This window comes from Syngnathoides biaculeatus, chromosome 10 (genome assembly GCF_019802595.1).
Source record: "Syngnathoides biaculeatus isolate LvHL_M chromosome 10, ASM1980259v1, whole genome shotgun sequence".
Lineage (NCBI taxonomy): Eukaryota > Metazoa > Chordata > Actinopteri > Syngnathiformes > Syngnathidae > Syngnathoides > Syngnathoides biaculeatus.
The window spans coordinates 17369955-17382140 of record NC_084649.1 but is presented as its reverse complement, the minus strand read 5'-3'; the positions used below and the strand labels follow the sequence as shown (position 1 = coordinate 17382140).

The 12186-nt window shown below is 42.6% G+C and overlaps 1 protein-coding gene across 8 annotated transcripts in view; it reads left to right on the top strand.

Annotated features, from left to right (window-relative positions):
- Nucleotides 1-12186, top strand: part of atp2b2 (ATPase plasma membrane Ca2+ transporting 2) — a 115719-nt gene that overhangs the window by 69987 nt on the left and 33546 nt on the right. For all 8 annotated transcript variants that reach the window (XM_061831481.1, XM_061831483.1, XM_061831482.1 and 5 more), the window contains 3 exons: nt 1818-1979; nt 5083-5297; nt 5381-5623. In XM_061831481.1, the coding sequence (XP_061687465.1) occupies nt 1818-1979; nt 5083-5297; nt 5381-5623 (620 nt within the window). The remainder of the gene's footprint in view (nt 1-1817; nt 1980-5082; nt 5298-5380; nt 5624-12186) is intronic.

Here is a 12186-nt window from a genome sequence, read left to right as displayed (position 1 = left end):
ATATTGTGTTCTCCGACTTATATACACGCACACTAAATGAAAGAATAGTCTCTCCTATTTCACCAGAAAAAAAAGTCTATTCTACCCCTTTCCGTTCTTCTCTAACCAGCAGCAATGTATGCAGGCTTTACAGAATTTAGCCGATTCTCCCAGAAACCCGACGTTTATTTATTTTTAAAAAAGCAGCGTGAAGTAGACAGGGACTTACATGCAAATATATTTCATGCCACCTCTAACATCTGAAAAGTTGTTGTATTCCTTGTACCATTACGAAATGGGTTTTGAAAGCAAAATAATAAGCAAAGCAAATTTATTTGTATAGCGCATTTCATACACGAGGTAACTCAACGTGCTTTACATGATTAAAGGCGTTTGAAAACAGAGATAAAACATTTAAGATAAAACAATAAAAATGACAGAAAATATTTTAAAAAAGACAATTAAAACCGCATAAAGTGCAAGTAATATGATCAAAAAGTGGATATATTCTAAAAGGCATGAATAATGTAATAATGTATTTTACTGATAAACAATTTTTGGACTTGAGCCCGTTTTTTTTTTTTTTTTTTACAAATCCCTATTGCAGGATTGAGAAATTATTCTTTGTATTACGGTCTATGGCAGAGGTACTGTTATAGAATCATGAAGTGCTACAAAATCAATGTTTTCCGTGAGTTAAAGGTTCATTTGTTGATGTTGGTCAGGACACATGTAATAACAATGTAACAAGACAGACACAATGTTGCTTTACGTGAAACCGACAAAATTAGGGACTGAAATGGAATGTCATTTCCGTTTTGACCTGACTTGAAATTGAATAAAACAAACAATGACACTGGTCATGAATCCAAAACAGGTATTTCAGAAGGGTGATAAAAAATCTTTTTCAGTTTATAAAAACATAAAGAAGGAAAACAAATATTGGGGATTCACACTTTGAGCGGGAGAAATAATCAAATGCCGTTTGGTAAGTGAACCCAAACATAGAATAAATAATAAAAATCAAATTAGTACAAATACAAATGACATCAAGTTAGCTGTTGAGCTAAGCTAAGCTGTTGACAAAGTTAACATACAATATAGCTGCCACTTACTTTGTCGTTGATGCGCACAGCAAATGTATCGTCCGGTGCACACGAGCTACCGACCGAGTTGCGTGTTCTGCTTGCAGTCGCACCTACTTGTCCGCTCCAATAAAAACAAACACAAAAGTGATGAATACTTGGACCACCTACGTTATACAGATGACTACACAGTATTTTCTTCTCACTTAGTGAGGATAAGTGGAACAGAAGACTAATAAATAACTCTGGGGCGTTTTCCACAGGCTCTATGTGTATTGTTGGCATTGTCCCACTTTTTTCCGGTGCTGACCCAACCCAAACTACTTAATGAAGGAAAACATATTTTAATGAGGGTGTGCCTACCACCCGGTAGGTGCCCATCTCATGTACGCAAAACTCACAGGCCCAAAGACTGGCCAACGCCCAACCTGGAAAAGGCCAGATCAGTGTAGTGGCCAAAAATAGGAGGCTGCCTTTGTGTTCCCCTGGTCTCTGGTCTGTTAATAGATGCATGTTTATGGAATTTAAAATCCCATCCTGGATCTTTTTTTAACGACTGTATCCGTATGTTTTCCCTATTGGCTGGCATTGATCATGTTCTTCCCAAAGATAAGGAAGCTGCCTACCTACTTATGACCTCCTGTTTTGATTTCTCCTTGCTTAACCCCCGAGTTCATTTTTCCTCCTTTTCGCGTGGCCTCAACTCACTTTACCTGACGCGGTTGCTCGCTCTGGTTTTTGTGCTCTTTGCAGTGAAGAAGCAGGATGGCGCGGCCGCCATGGAGATGCAGCCCCTGAAGAGCGCCGAGGGGGGCGAGGAGGAGAAGGAACGGAAGAAAGTGTCCGTTCCCAAGAAGGAGAAGTCGGTGCTGCAAGGGAAGCTCACCAAGCTGGCTGTCCAGATCGGCAAAGCAGGTGATGGACGACCCCCCCCCCAAAAAAAATAAATAAATAAATAAACAGTAAAAAAAAAAAAAAGAATCTTAGTTTGGAATTGATCATTTTTCTGGAATCTTTCATGATTGAACAGCCACTTTAGTTTCCGAAGCACCTACATTATTCTTTAAAAAAAAAAAACCATACTTTTTATTTACCTTTTTATTATCAATGTATTTGTTTAATTATATCATCATACATACAATTGAATTTTGCTTATATTTCATCTTTTTCACAGTTTGTTAAGCCCTTCTTTAATTAATGGAATTAATTTCTTAGTTCTAATAATGATCAGGGCGGCACAGTGAATCAGGCGGTAAAGCGTTAGCCATACATTTTTGAGGACCTGGGTTCGATCCCGGCCCCGCCTGTGTGGAGTTTGCATGTTCTCCCCGTGCCTGCGTGGGTTTTCTCCGGGCACTCCGGTTTCCTCCAACATCCCAAAAACATTCAACATTAATTGGACACTCTAAATTGCCCGGAGGTGTGATTGTGAGTGCGGCTGTTTGTTTCCATGTGCCTTGCGATTGGCTGGCAACCAGTTCAGGGGGTACCTCGCCTCCTGCCTGTTGACAGCTGGGATGGGCTCCAGCACTCCCCACGACCCTCGTGAGGATAAGTGGCAATAAAGAAAATGGATGGATGGATGGATAGATAATAATGATCATTAAGTTATATTAGCACAAGTACTACACACTGCATGCAAACATTTTGGAATGTTTTTGCCATTTGTTAGGATGCAAAATTTGGTAAGTTTAAGACACATTTTATTTATTTTGTCTTGTCATTGTCATTATCCAAGCCGCTTATCCTCACAAGGGTTCCGGGAAAGTTGGAGCCTATCCCAACTAGCTTCAGGCGAAAGGGGCAGACTTCGCCCTGAACTGGTCGGCAGTCAGTTATTTATTTTATGCAAAATTATTTTGTATTATTGAAATCGATGTTTTAAATTTTTAAAAAAGATGTATTTATTTATTTTCACAGACAAGCCATTCATTTTCACAGACAAGCCAAAAAGAAAAAAAAAGGAAGATTCAGGAATAATTGGGTTCTGCACTACATGAAATGATTTCCCGGGTATTTCAACGCCTCTCCCGGGTTTCCTTCAGCTCGTCTAAAACGGGCCTCACGCTACGCTGAGTCTGTTTGGCTTGCCCTTGACAGTCTGCTGATGTGATTTCTCATGGAGTTTTTTCAAAATAATCTTGTACGTGAGGACCTAGAAACATTTCTAATACAATTTAGGGTGTGAAGGAGTGTGCGTGTGCGTATTGGCAGGCATTTATAGTACAGCACACATTCCATCATGCCCACATTGTGGGTGTTCTCTCTGCAGCAAAGGCGTGTAACATGCATGTAGTTTATTTTCCGAGCTAAGTACTTCAAAGTTGCATAAGAACCAAAGTATGTTTGAAGTGCTATTTTAGTGGAGAAGCTTTCATTTCTTCCGAGAATTCCTCAAAGAAAGTCCTTGTTGTCATAGCGACGGCGTTACATCAGCCGGTCGGCGTGAGTGACGGAATGAGGACGTGGTGTCAGAACAATGCAATGCAGCAGATGGATTAGCATACACTCGGATCGTCGGGTGCTTTCGGCGCAGACTCTTGTGGACTTTGTTCACTGCGGGAGCTTGTGATTGTCTCGCGTGTGTGTGTGCTTTATGTTACGATTGCGTTGCCGTGCACTCTGCCTGACACCCAGTGTGGCGGCTGCTAAGCGCATTCTGAAGCTTTGCGAGGTGACTCGGGGTTCAGAGGCAGCCACGGAAAATATGCTTTCCAGCCGCACGTATGGCGACGCATAGCTGTTATTAACTCTGGGGAACACCATTACTTCTTCTGGGATTTTTTTTTTGTCTTTGTTGCTTTCCAGAACAAGAAAAAAATGGATGTAATTCAGTACACACGATTCTGATGCTGTATGAGCTGTCGTGACTGAAAACATATTGTACAGGTACTTGGAACAGCGCTGACAAGTATATCTTGGGTTAATGACCACACATGGTGTCACTATGTCTCAAGAAGAGGTTAAATTGCAAAGAAGAGTTGGGCGTAATGAAGTAGAAACGGTCTTCCGACAAACACGGCTGCTGATGTCAGAGGAGCTGCTGTAGTGACAAAGTACAATTGTTCTTAGTTACTTAGATCAGATCTTTCCAAAAATAAAATGGTGAACTATGCACATATTGCTGTATTAAGTCGAAAGATTGTGATAAATTGCAAAACAGCAAATGCAGTAAAGTCTTCTGGTCAGTACAAGCCACCCTTGTGACAACAAACATCCAGATTTTACAGTTACCGTATTTTCCGCACTATAAGGCGCACCTTCAGCTTTTGAGAAAATTAAAGGGTTTTAGGTGCTCCTTATAGTGCGGAAAATACGGTACTCGGAATATACAAAAATTACCTTGGGAAACGAATGAGTCAGGTGCTTTTTCCTCAAGCCTGAAGATGAAAAGAAAACTACATACTGTGGAGCAGACATGAAGAAAAACGAACGCAAGGTCTTCAGTAAACAAGGAAGCTGCTTTTGCAAGACCACAGGACCTCACGCCCACAGCATACAACTTGTTTAGTGTCACTTGGAAGACAGTGTGTAACATAGCCTTGGGTATGGAGCCACGTGCTGCTTCACCAAGCCTAAAGAAGAAAAGAATGCAGTAAAAATCTTCAGATTAACAAAGCACTCATCTGTCACATAATAAACATGTTCATTTAAACAGTCTACAAAGTAATGTTGGTTAATGAGCCACATACTGCGTCACCTAGTCGAAGCAAGAGGAGAAATTGCATATAGCAGACAATCAGAGTGCAGTACACAAGGTCTTCTTTTCAACACGGCACTTGCTGCTTTACCGCACGACCCACCTCGTCACAGCAAACATTAAATTGGATAATGTTAAGCCTGAAGAGAGCCTGGAAAAATTGGTTCATGAGCCACATGCTGCTTCACGTTGTTCCTGTATCCTATCACATGCGCCTGGGTTTCAAATAATATTTCATGCCAGAGTAAGGGTTTTTTTTTTCAATGAGGGTTTGGAAGTAGAAACGACGTGTAACACTGTCCTGTATCTTTTCCCTAGGATTGCTCATGTCGGCCATCACAGTCATCATCCTGGTGTTGTACTTTGCCATCGACGCCTTCGTGGTCCAGAAGCGCCCTTGGCTGCCCGAGTGCACGCCCATCTACATCCAGTACTTTGTCAAGTTCTTCATCATCGGCGTGACCGTGCTGGTGGTCGCCGTGCCCGAGGGTCTGCCGCTGGCCGTCACCATCTCTCTGGCCTACTCCGTCAAGGTGACCCACCGGGCGCTACCGCGTGGTCATGTGTTTTTAATAGACAGGGTTCGTTAAGACATTTCTGAATTTGCGACCGACAGAAAATGATGAAGGACAACAATCTTGTGCGTCATCTGGATGCGTGCGAGACGATGGGCAATGCCACCGCCATCTGCTCGGACAAGACGGGCACGCTCACCACCAACCGAATGACGGCCGTGCAGTGCTACGTTGGCGACGTGCACTACAAGGAGATCCCCGATCCGGGGGTGCTGCCCCCAAAATCCCTCGACCTGCTCGTCAATTCCATCTCTATCAACAGCGCCTACACTACAAAGATACTGGTAAACATTTTATTTATTTATCCATTTATTGATGTTCGTGTCTCTTTCCTTGTGAATTCTATTTGGTTGTGTTGTTACTGTATTCACCCGTGACGAGCTTTTTTAAATTATACATCTTATTGACTAAGACAAACTGAAAGCTACATTTTGAGTATTGACTGATATGAAAGAAAGAGGTGGAAAATGAAATGAAGCAGCCACTGGTATCTTTTAGGCAGCACACGGAACTTTCTCTAACAACAACCACTACTCCACCACACTCTTTTTCCTAGTGTACCTTACACCCGCACCCCATCCCCGCTCTTAAAGACGTACACTCATAATTACAAATGTTACAGTACTTACGCAGCCCATCAACGTGTTTTATAATGACAGGCGTCCACTACCGCTACTTTAGTTAGCAACACAGTCTGGGCAACGTAGAGCAAAGATGAGCTCCATGTGCTGCTTATGTTTACTTTCGGTATTAATGGAGAAAGTTAAAAAAGAAATGCTGCTGTTTTAAAATGCAATGACTGTCGGAGTATGTGAATAATTGAGAAAAAAAAAGTGGTTAAACTGGACAAGATTTTCTCTTTTCGAGTGGGAAAAGTCTGGTCTGAAACCAAAGTAGAAAGTGCAGGATGAGACGGTGTGTAATTTTAAAATTCCACCTTGGCACAGACTGATCCAGGATGAAAGCACAGACGATACAGTGCAGAAAAATATAACTCTGTATTTGAAATATAATATATGACATAACATTAATAACATAACATTGGGAGCATCAACCCCTGGCGTCGGTAGCTCACGAGAGGCTGGCTGCTTGAAAAGTAGATCTTGGGGTAAAAAAGTCTGGGCACACCTGGTTTAGGGGATTAAGCCAAGGTTAGGGTTTGCTGCATGAGGGTTCCAAGCAAGGTTTAGGATTACAAATGAATATTTCATGACAGGGTTGGTGTTTCTTGAGGTGGTCCCGTGATTTCAAGCCTGGGTTAGACTTGTGGGCAGAGCTACGCATTTCAAGTTACGGTTTCAAATTAGTGTTACAGTTTCTAGCCCAAATTCCAGTTTCAAAGTCACCCTTTTAAGCCTGGGTTTGGGTTTCAAGCAAAGATTAAGGTTAAAAATTAGAACTCCAAGCCTGCGTTAGGAGTTCAAGCAAAGCTTTTCGAGTTTCAAATAAGAGTTTCAAGATCTAGTTAGCATTCCAAGGCAGGGTTTTAAATTAGTGTTTCAACAAGCTTTGATGGTGGAGTGGATTATATCCACCTCTATATACCGTATAAAATAATATTGTGACACTTTTGACCCCTTGCTCAAAGCATTTTAGCGCTCTTAGACTAAAGCTTCTTTAGTTAAGACTTGACCCGACGAATAGTCGCAGTGAACGGCACACATTCTTTGTCCTCATTTCCATCATCCGATAGAAAAGGAAGACTTTCATGCTGCGCGGCCACCGCCACCTTGGAGACAGGAAGGCAGTCGGGCGGTCCGTGTCCTTGGTTGCCTCTTTACATGCAGGAGGCATTCGCTCAAACTCGTCACCTTGAGAGCGCTTGTGTAATTTTGGTCTAATCTGATATTCAGAGTGTAGCAGACTGCAATTGGAGCCAATCTGTCCAAGTGCAGCAGACGCTGCGCTCGGTGGACGGATCCGCAGAATTGAAAACCAGTTTCTTAAAAAAAAAAAAAAAAAACTCCTCCCATCCACTTATCCTGTGCCTCATGCTGTCCATTCGAAACGCTTCTCACTGGGCAGCGTTTGATCAAAAACAGTCCCCAGACTGATCTGGCTGAATGAGCTATTATCTCAAATGCCCATTCGAGACGCACACGGGGACGAGTTGTCGCAGCCGTTTAGTTGCAAATTGTACAAAATGTTCCGCACGACGTTATTAGTTGCTGCACTTGGATTTTGTCGCAGCTTCTTTGATGTGTTTTTTTTGTGGGGGTGGGGGTCATGTTACCCCATCTAGTGCATTTAGTCAACCTCCCTCCCAAAAAGGCCTAAAAACCCAAATCTGAGAGTGAGTGTGGACATTTAGTAGGAATGGACCTTTCCGACTGGCGATCTTTAGCTGCGCCCCAACAGTTGCCATCCCCCACAATCTTCCATAACAGGTTATAACTGGCTTCTCCATCGCATATTCCAGATAATATTGGGGTAGGTTTTTTTGCCAAATGCGTCAGACTTGTCTGGGAGAGTTCTACAGAGAGGTCTCAACTATTTCATGCAAGGATATGAACACGGAATTAGATGTCAGAGTTACAGCGAAACGTTAATGAAATAGTGGAATCGTACTGCGCATGCAAAGCTGGGTGAGTACTTTTTACTTGGAAAGATCCTTGGTAATATCATTGTAGTCTTTATAAGTGAGTGGGTGTATTCATTTGACTTGGCTCGTAATCAGACTCAGTGCTCTGTCTTAAAAGTCTGATGTGATACAAATAGGCAAATAGACATTTCTCTAGCATGACATGGCACATTTACATACCTCTAACCCGACTCTTCGGCATAACAAAGTGAAAGTTGTTCTGCTGCAATGTATAAAGCACTGATAATAATTCATTCAAACTCAGAAGTTACTTCTCCCTCACTTAACTTCGAACATACAGCCTTGTGTTTGTTGATATTTTCCACACTTAGTTGTTCGCGCGCTCTTCTTCAAGTCTTAATCCATCATAGACACTTTGTCAACTGTGTTTTAGGCTTTGGAAAATGAATCAACTGGGCCCCTTGTAGCCTAGTTGGATATCTTTCATCAGATTTGCACATTCCCCAAGCGCATCTGATGACCATTTTCTTCAAACCAGGGGTTAAGACAACGCGGCTATCTGATTGGCTATTATTGTACGTGTGATTGAGAGGTCGGAGAGGTCCATCATGACAAGTGGGCAACCAAACTGGTTAGGTTTCAAGAAAAGAATCTCTCTTCTAGATACATATTGCATCCAGATACCTTGAAATGAAAGCTGAACTGAAATATTTGATTATTTCTACAGCAAAAAAAAAAACAACATAAAGGAACTGGCCTCACTGTTCTAATACTTTTGCAGAGGGATGTGTTGTATTCTGACTGAGTTTAGTGAGTGCACATGAGATTGTTCCTGTCGATTAAAAGAAGACTGCATCGCTTCTTAATTTGAGGCTTTGGCTTGTGCGTCCATGAAGTGCCGCTGGTGCGCAGACCTTAAAGAGCAGCCTCAGCTGCCAAAGCATGCGTGTCGGTGAACAAAACGGGCCTGTGAGCGCTTTGAGCGCATCCGCCACAAAAGCCGCCGTACCTCCGCTTTCACCATTCACGAGCAGAGCGGAGCTCATCCATCCATTCGTGCGAGCCCGCATTAACACGCGTAACGTATAGAAATATGGATGTTGTTTAGGAGCTTTTGAATGAAGAAGAAAAGGGAAGCATGCAATTGAGGAAGGAAATTCTTCCAGAAAGCTGGAAAAAAGGGGACATTTCAGAGGAATATTTAGCTCATGCCGCCCCCACCACTCCCTTGGCGCGCCGCCATCCGTGCTGTACGTTAGCCGCTGTGTTCTTATATAAGAGGCTGTTCTTTGGGAACACCAAGGTGGCTGAGGAAGCCTTAGATGGGCATCTCACACAGCGGCGGCAGCACAAAGCCGACCAAGGCAGCCTCTAATACTTGCATCAAGTCCCCTTACTGCTTCCTTCTCCTCATAATCCAGCCACTAGTATGCTTCAAGTGGAGATGCGTCATCCCACGGGGAGACGTTCGCACGAATGTATCACTGCACATCGGCACTCACACATGCCGCACGACGCGGATTTATGGGCAAACGCTATGGCCTGGATGTCAAACGAGCATAATGTCCGATAGCCTCGTTGAAAAGCACCTTAGCTACATCCACTTAGATATCTTTAAACTTGTGTCTGCCAGGGAAATGTTTTTTTTTTTTTTTTTTTTTTTTTTTTTTTGGTGGCCCTTTGAAATGTCGTACCGTAATTTTTCTCCCGCCAAATTAATTGCAATTTAGCGTAGGACTATAATGATAAACCAAATTTAAGATTCAGTTCCATCCATCCATTTTCTTAGCTATTATCCTCACAAGGTTCACGGGAGTGCTGGACCCCATCCCAGCTGTCGACGGGCAGGAGGCAGGGGTACACCCTGAACTGGTTGCCAGCCAATCGCAGGGCACATAGTTTGAAACAGCTGCACTCACAATCACACATAGGAGCAATTTAGAGTGTCCAATTAACGTCAAATTAATTTTGGGGAAGTTGGAGGAAACCGGAGTCCCTAGAGGAAACCCACGCAGGCGCAGGGAGAACATGCAAACTCCACACAGGCAGGGCCGGGATCGAACCCGGGACCTCAGAACTGTGAGGCCAGCGCTTTCCAGCTCAGCCACGTGCTGCCCCAGATTCATCCATCCATTTTCGTAAATGCTTACGTATTAATTTGCGTCTATAATTATTTAATATGATAAACAAATTCGACCGAGTAGATTGTGCCCGGGGTTTTTTTTTTCCCACCCATTTAATTTTGGGACGGTGTCTATGAAGGTGAATAAATGTGGTCGATGTGGATTGGAGATGTTTTTAAAAGCACTTAAAAGCGCTCACAGCGAATCTTGTGGACTACACGATTTCCATCACTGCTCCCATTCCGCTGGCCTAAATGATTTTGGAGTGGCTGCATTAACACACGTACGTTCCGACTCTGCAGCTCTCCAAGTGGCACAAAATGACTTATTGGTTGTACCAGCCATGTCTCTTCCTCTCCTCCAGTCCGCTGTCCTAATGAAGTTATTCTAATAATAGCGTCAGCGGTTTGCCGCTATTTCGCTCACTCCGGGCAAATGACCATCACTGGAAAAAGTTGTCACGTGACAAAGGACAAAGCTTACTGAAGAAATGTATCTTGAATCTTGGCTTATGTTGGGTTTTATTTTCAACTAACCCGATATACAATATTCACAGCAGTGTTAACTATATTAATTTTGTTAGCACGGCGAGATCATATGGCTCTATCAGGATTAGAGGCACAAATTCCATGAGCCGAAAGGGACTTTTCTCTTTTTCCGATCTGCCATTTGAAAGGCAGAACAGATTTGCGTCTTATTTACCCACATTTTGATTTCAATACTGAATCATTAGAGGCTTCATATTGAGGCAAAAAATTGATAGGCTGGGCTCAATAGAGCCTCGCCTGAAAGTCTTTAAAAATATAGCCCCCAAGTGAGTTACATCGAGTGACATGACACTCTGTAGGCGTCAAAAACAGTCTCACGAACTTGACACAGAAAATTGATCATTTTAAGATTATTTTATCATTTCCAAAATCCTTTAAAGAATATTATTTCACTTGACTGACTTGTACCCAAGTTTACAAGTTTTTCCAAGCTGTCGTTTAGTGTTGGAGCGAGTTGCAGATTTGCTGTTGCTCAAGTGAACTGGAAAATAAAAATGGGATTAATTAAGGTACTGTAATGTCCTCGCATGTGGGCAAGTAGAGCCATAGTCGCCGATGCACTTTTGGCTAATTATTAAACGGAGCAAAGAGTCAAACACACAAATGCAAATACTGTTGTACGCCACAACCTGACCTATATTTAAAAACATTATATATGTTACACACACAGACACGAGAGCATACATGATACCGTACCTTACGTATGTATATACTGTACATACATATACTCCGGTTTCGTCACACGTCCTAAAAACATGAGTGGGAGCCTGATTGAAGACTCTAAATGGCCCGTAGGTGTGAATGTGAATGCAAATCTATTTATATATGCCCTGCGATTGGCTGGTTACAAGTTCAGGGTATACTCTTGCCCAAAGATAGCTGGGATAGACCAGAGTGAGGATAAGCAGTGCAAAAAATAAATGGATGGATAATAAATGTGGTAGATCCTTTTTTATCCCTTTATATAAAACTTGGCTTCAGCCAAATGCCGATTTGCTTTGTGAAAAATCGTCTCTAGTGCCGATAAACGGCACAACAGAAAAACAAAACTTCGATGTGTTTACGATTAAAAAGCATTGCTCATTTTGACTCGGCACGAACTTCGTTTGGGCCCCATTTGTCATCTGGACTGTTGCAAATGAACCCACCCCCACGTACTGTTTACCATAGTTTGCTCGTGTCTCCTTTTTGGGAATCTACATCCCAACTTGGCATCAGAAGTGATGGCGCATCACCGTCATCGACACTTTTTTCAGAGCTCCATTGCATCTTGGCTTTTCCCACCACTCACACGCATCACTGTGGACTCCACGCTACCACTGTTTCTTGGCTGTCCAGTGCCGCTGGAAACCGAATTCCTGATTGTGCACTATTGTGATATGTAAACGCACGGCGTTATTACTCATCCACAGTTTGTTTGGCGATAATCAGTCGAGCCTAAAGGAAAAGTAAGCAGGCATCTTTAATGAAATTTGACCGGTTCGGATATTCTTCGGCTGAACTTTCTCGCAATTGGCCCACAGGGACTGAGCTGCATCTTCACAGTGAAAATGATGTTTATATAATTGCTTTTTTCCCTCTTTTTACGCACAATACGATTCCACTTGTCTTTTATAAGCATCTCTGGGGAGGTT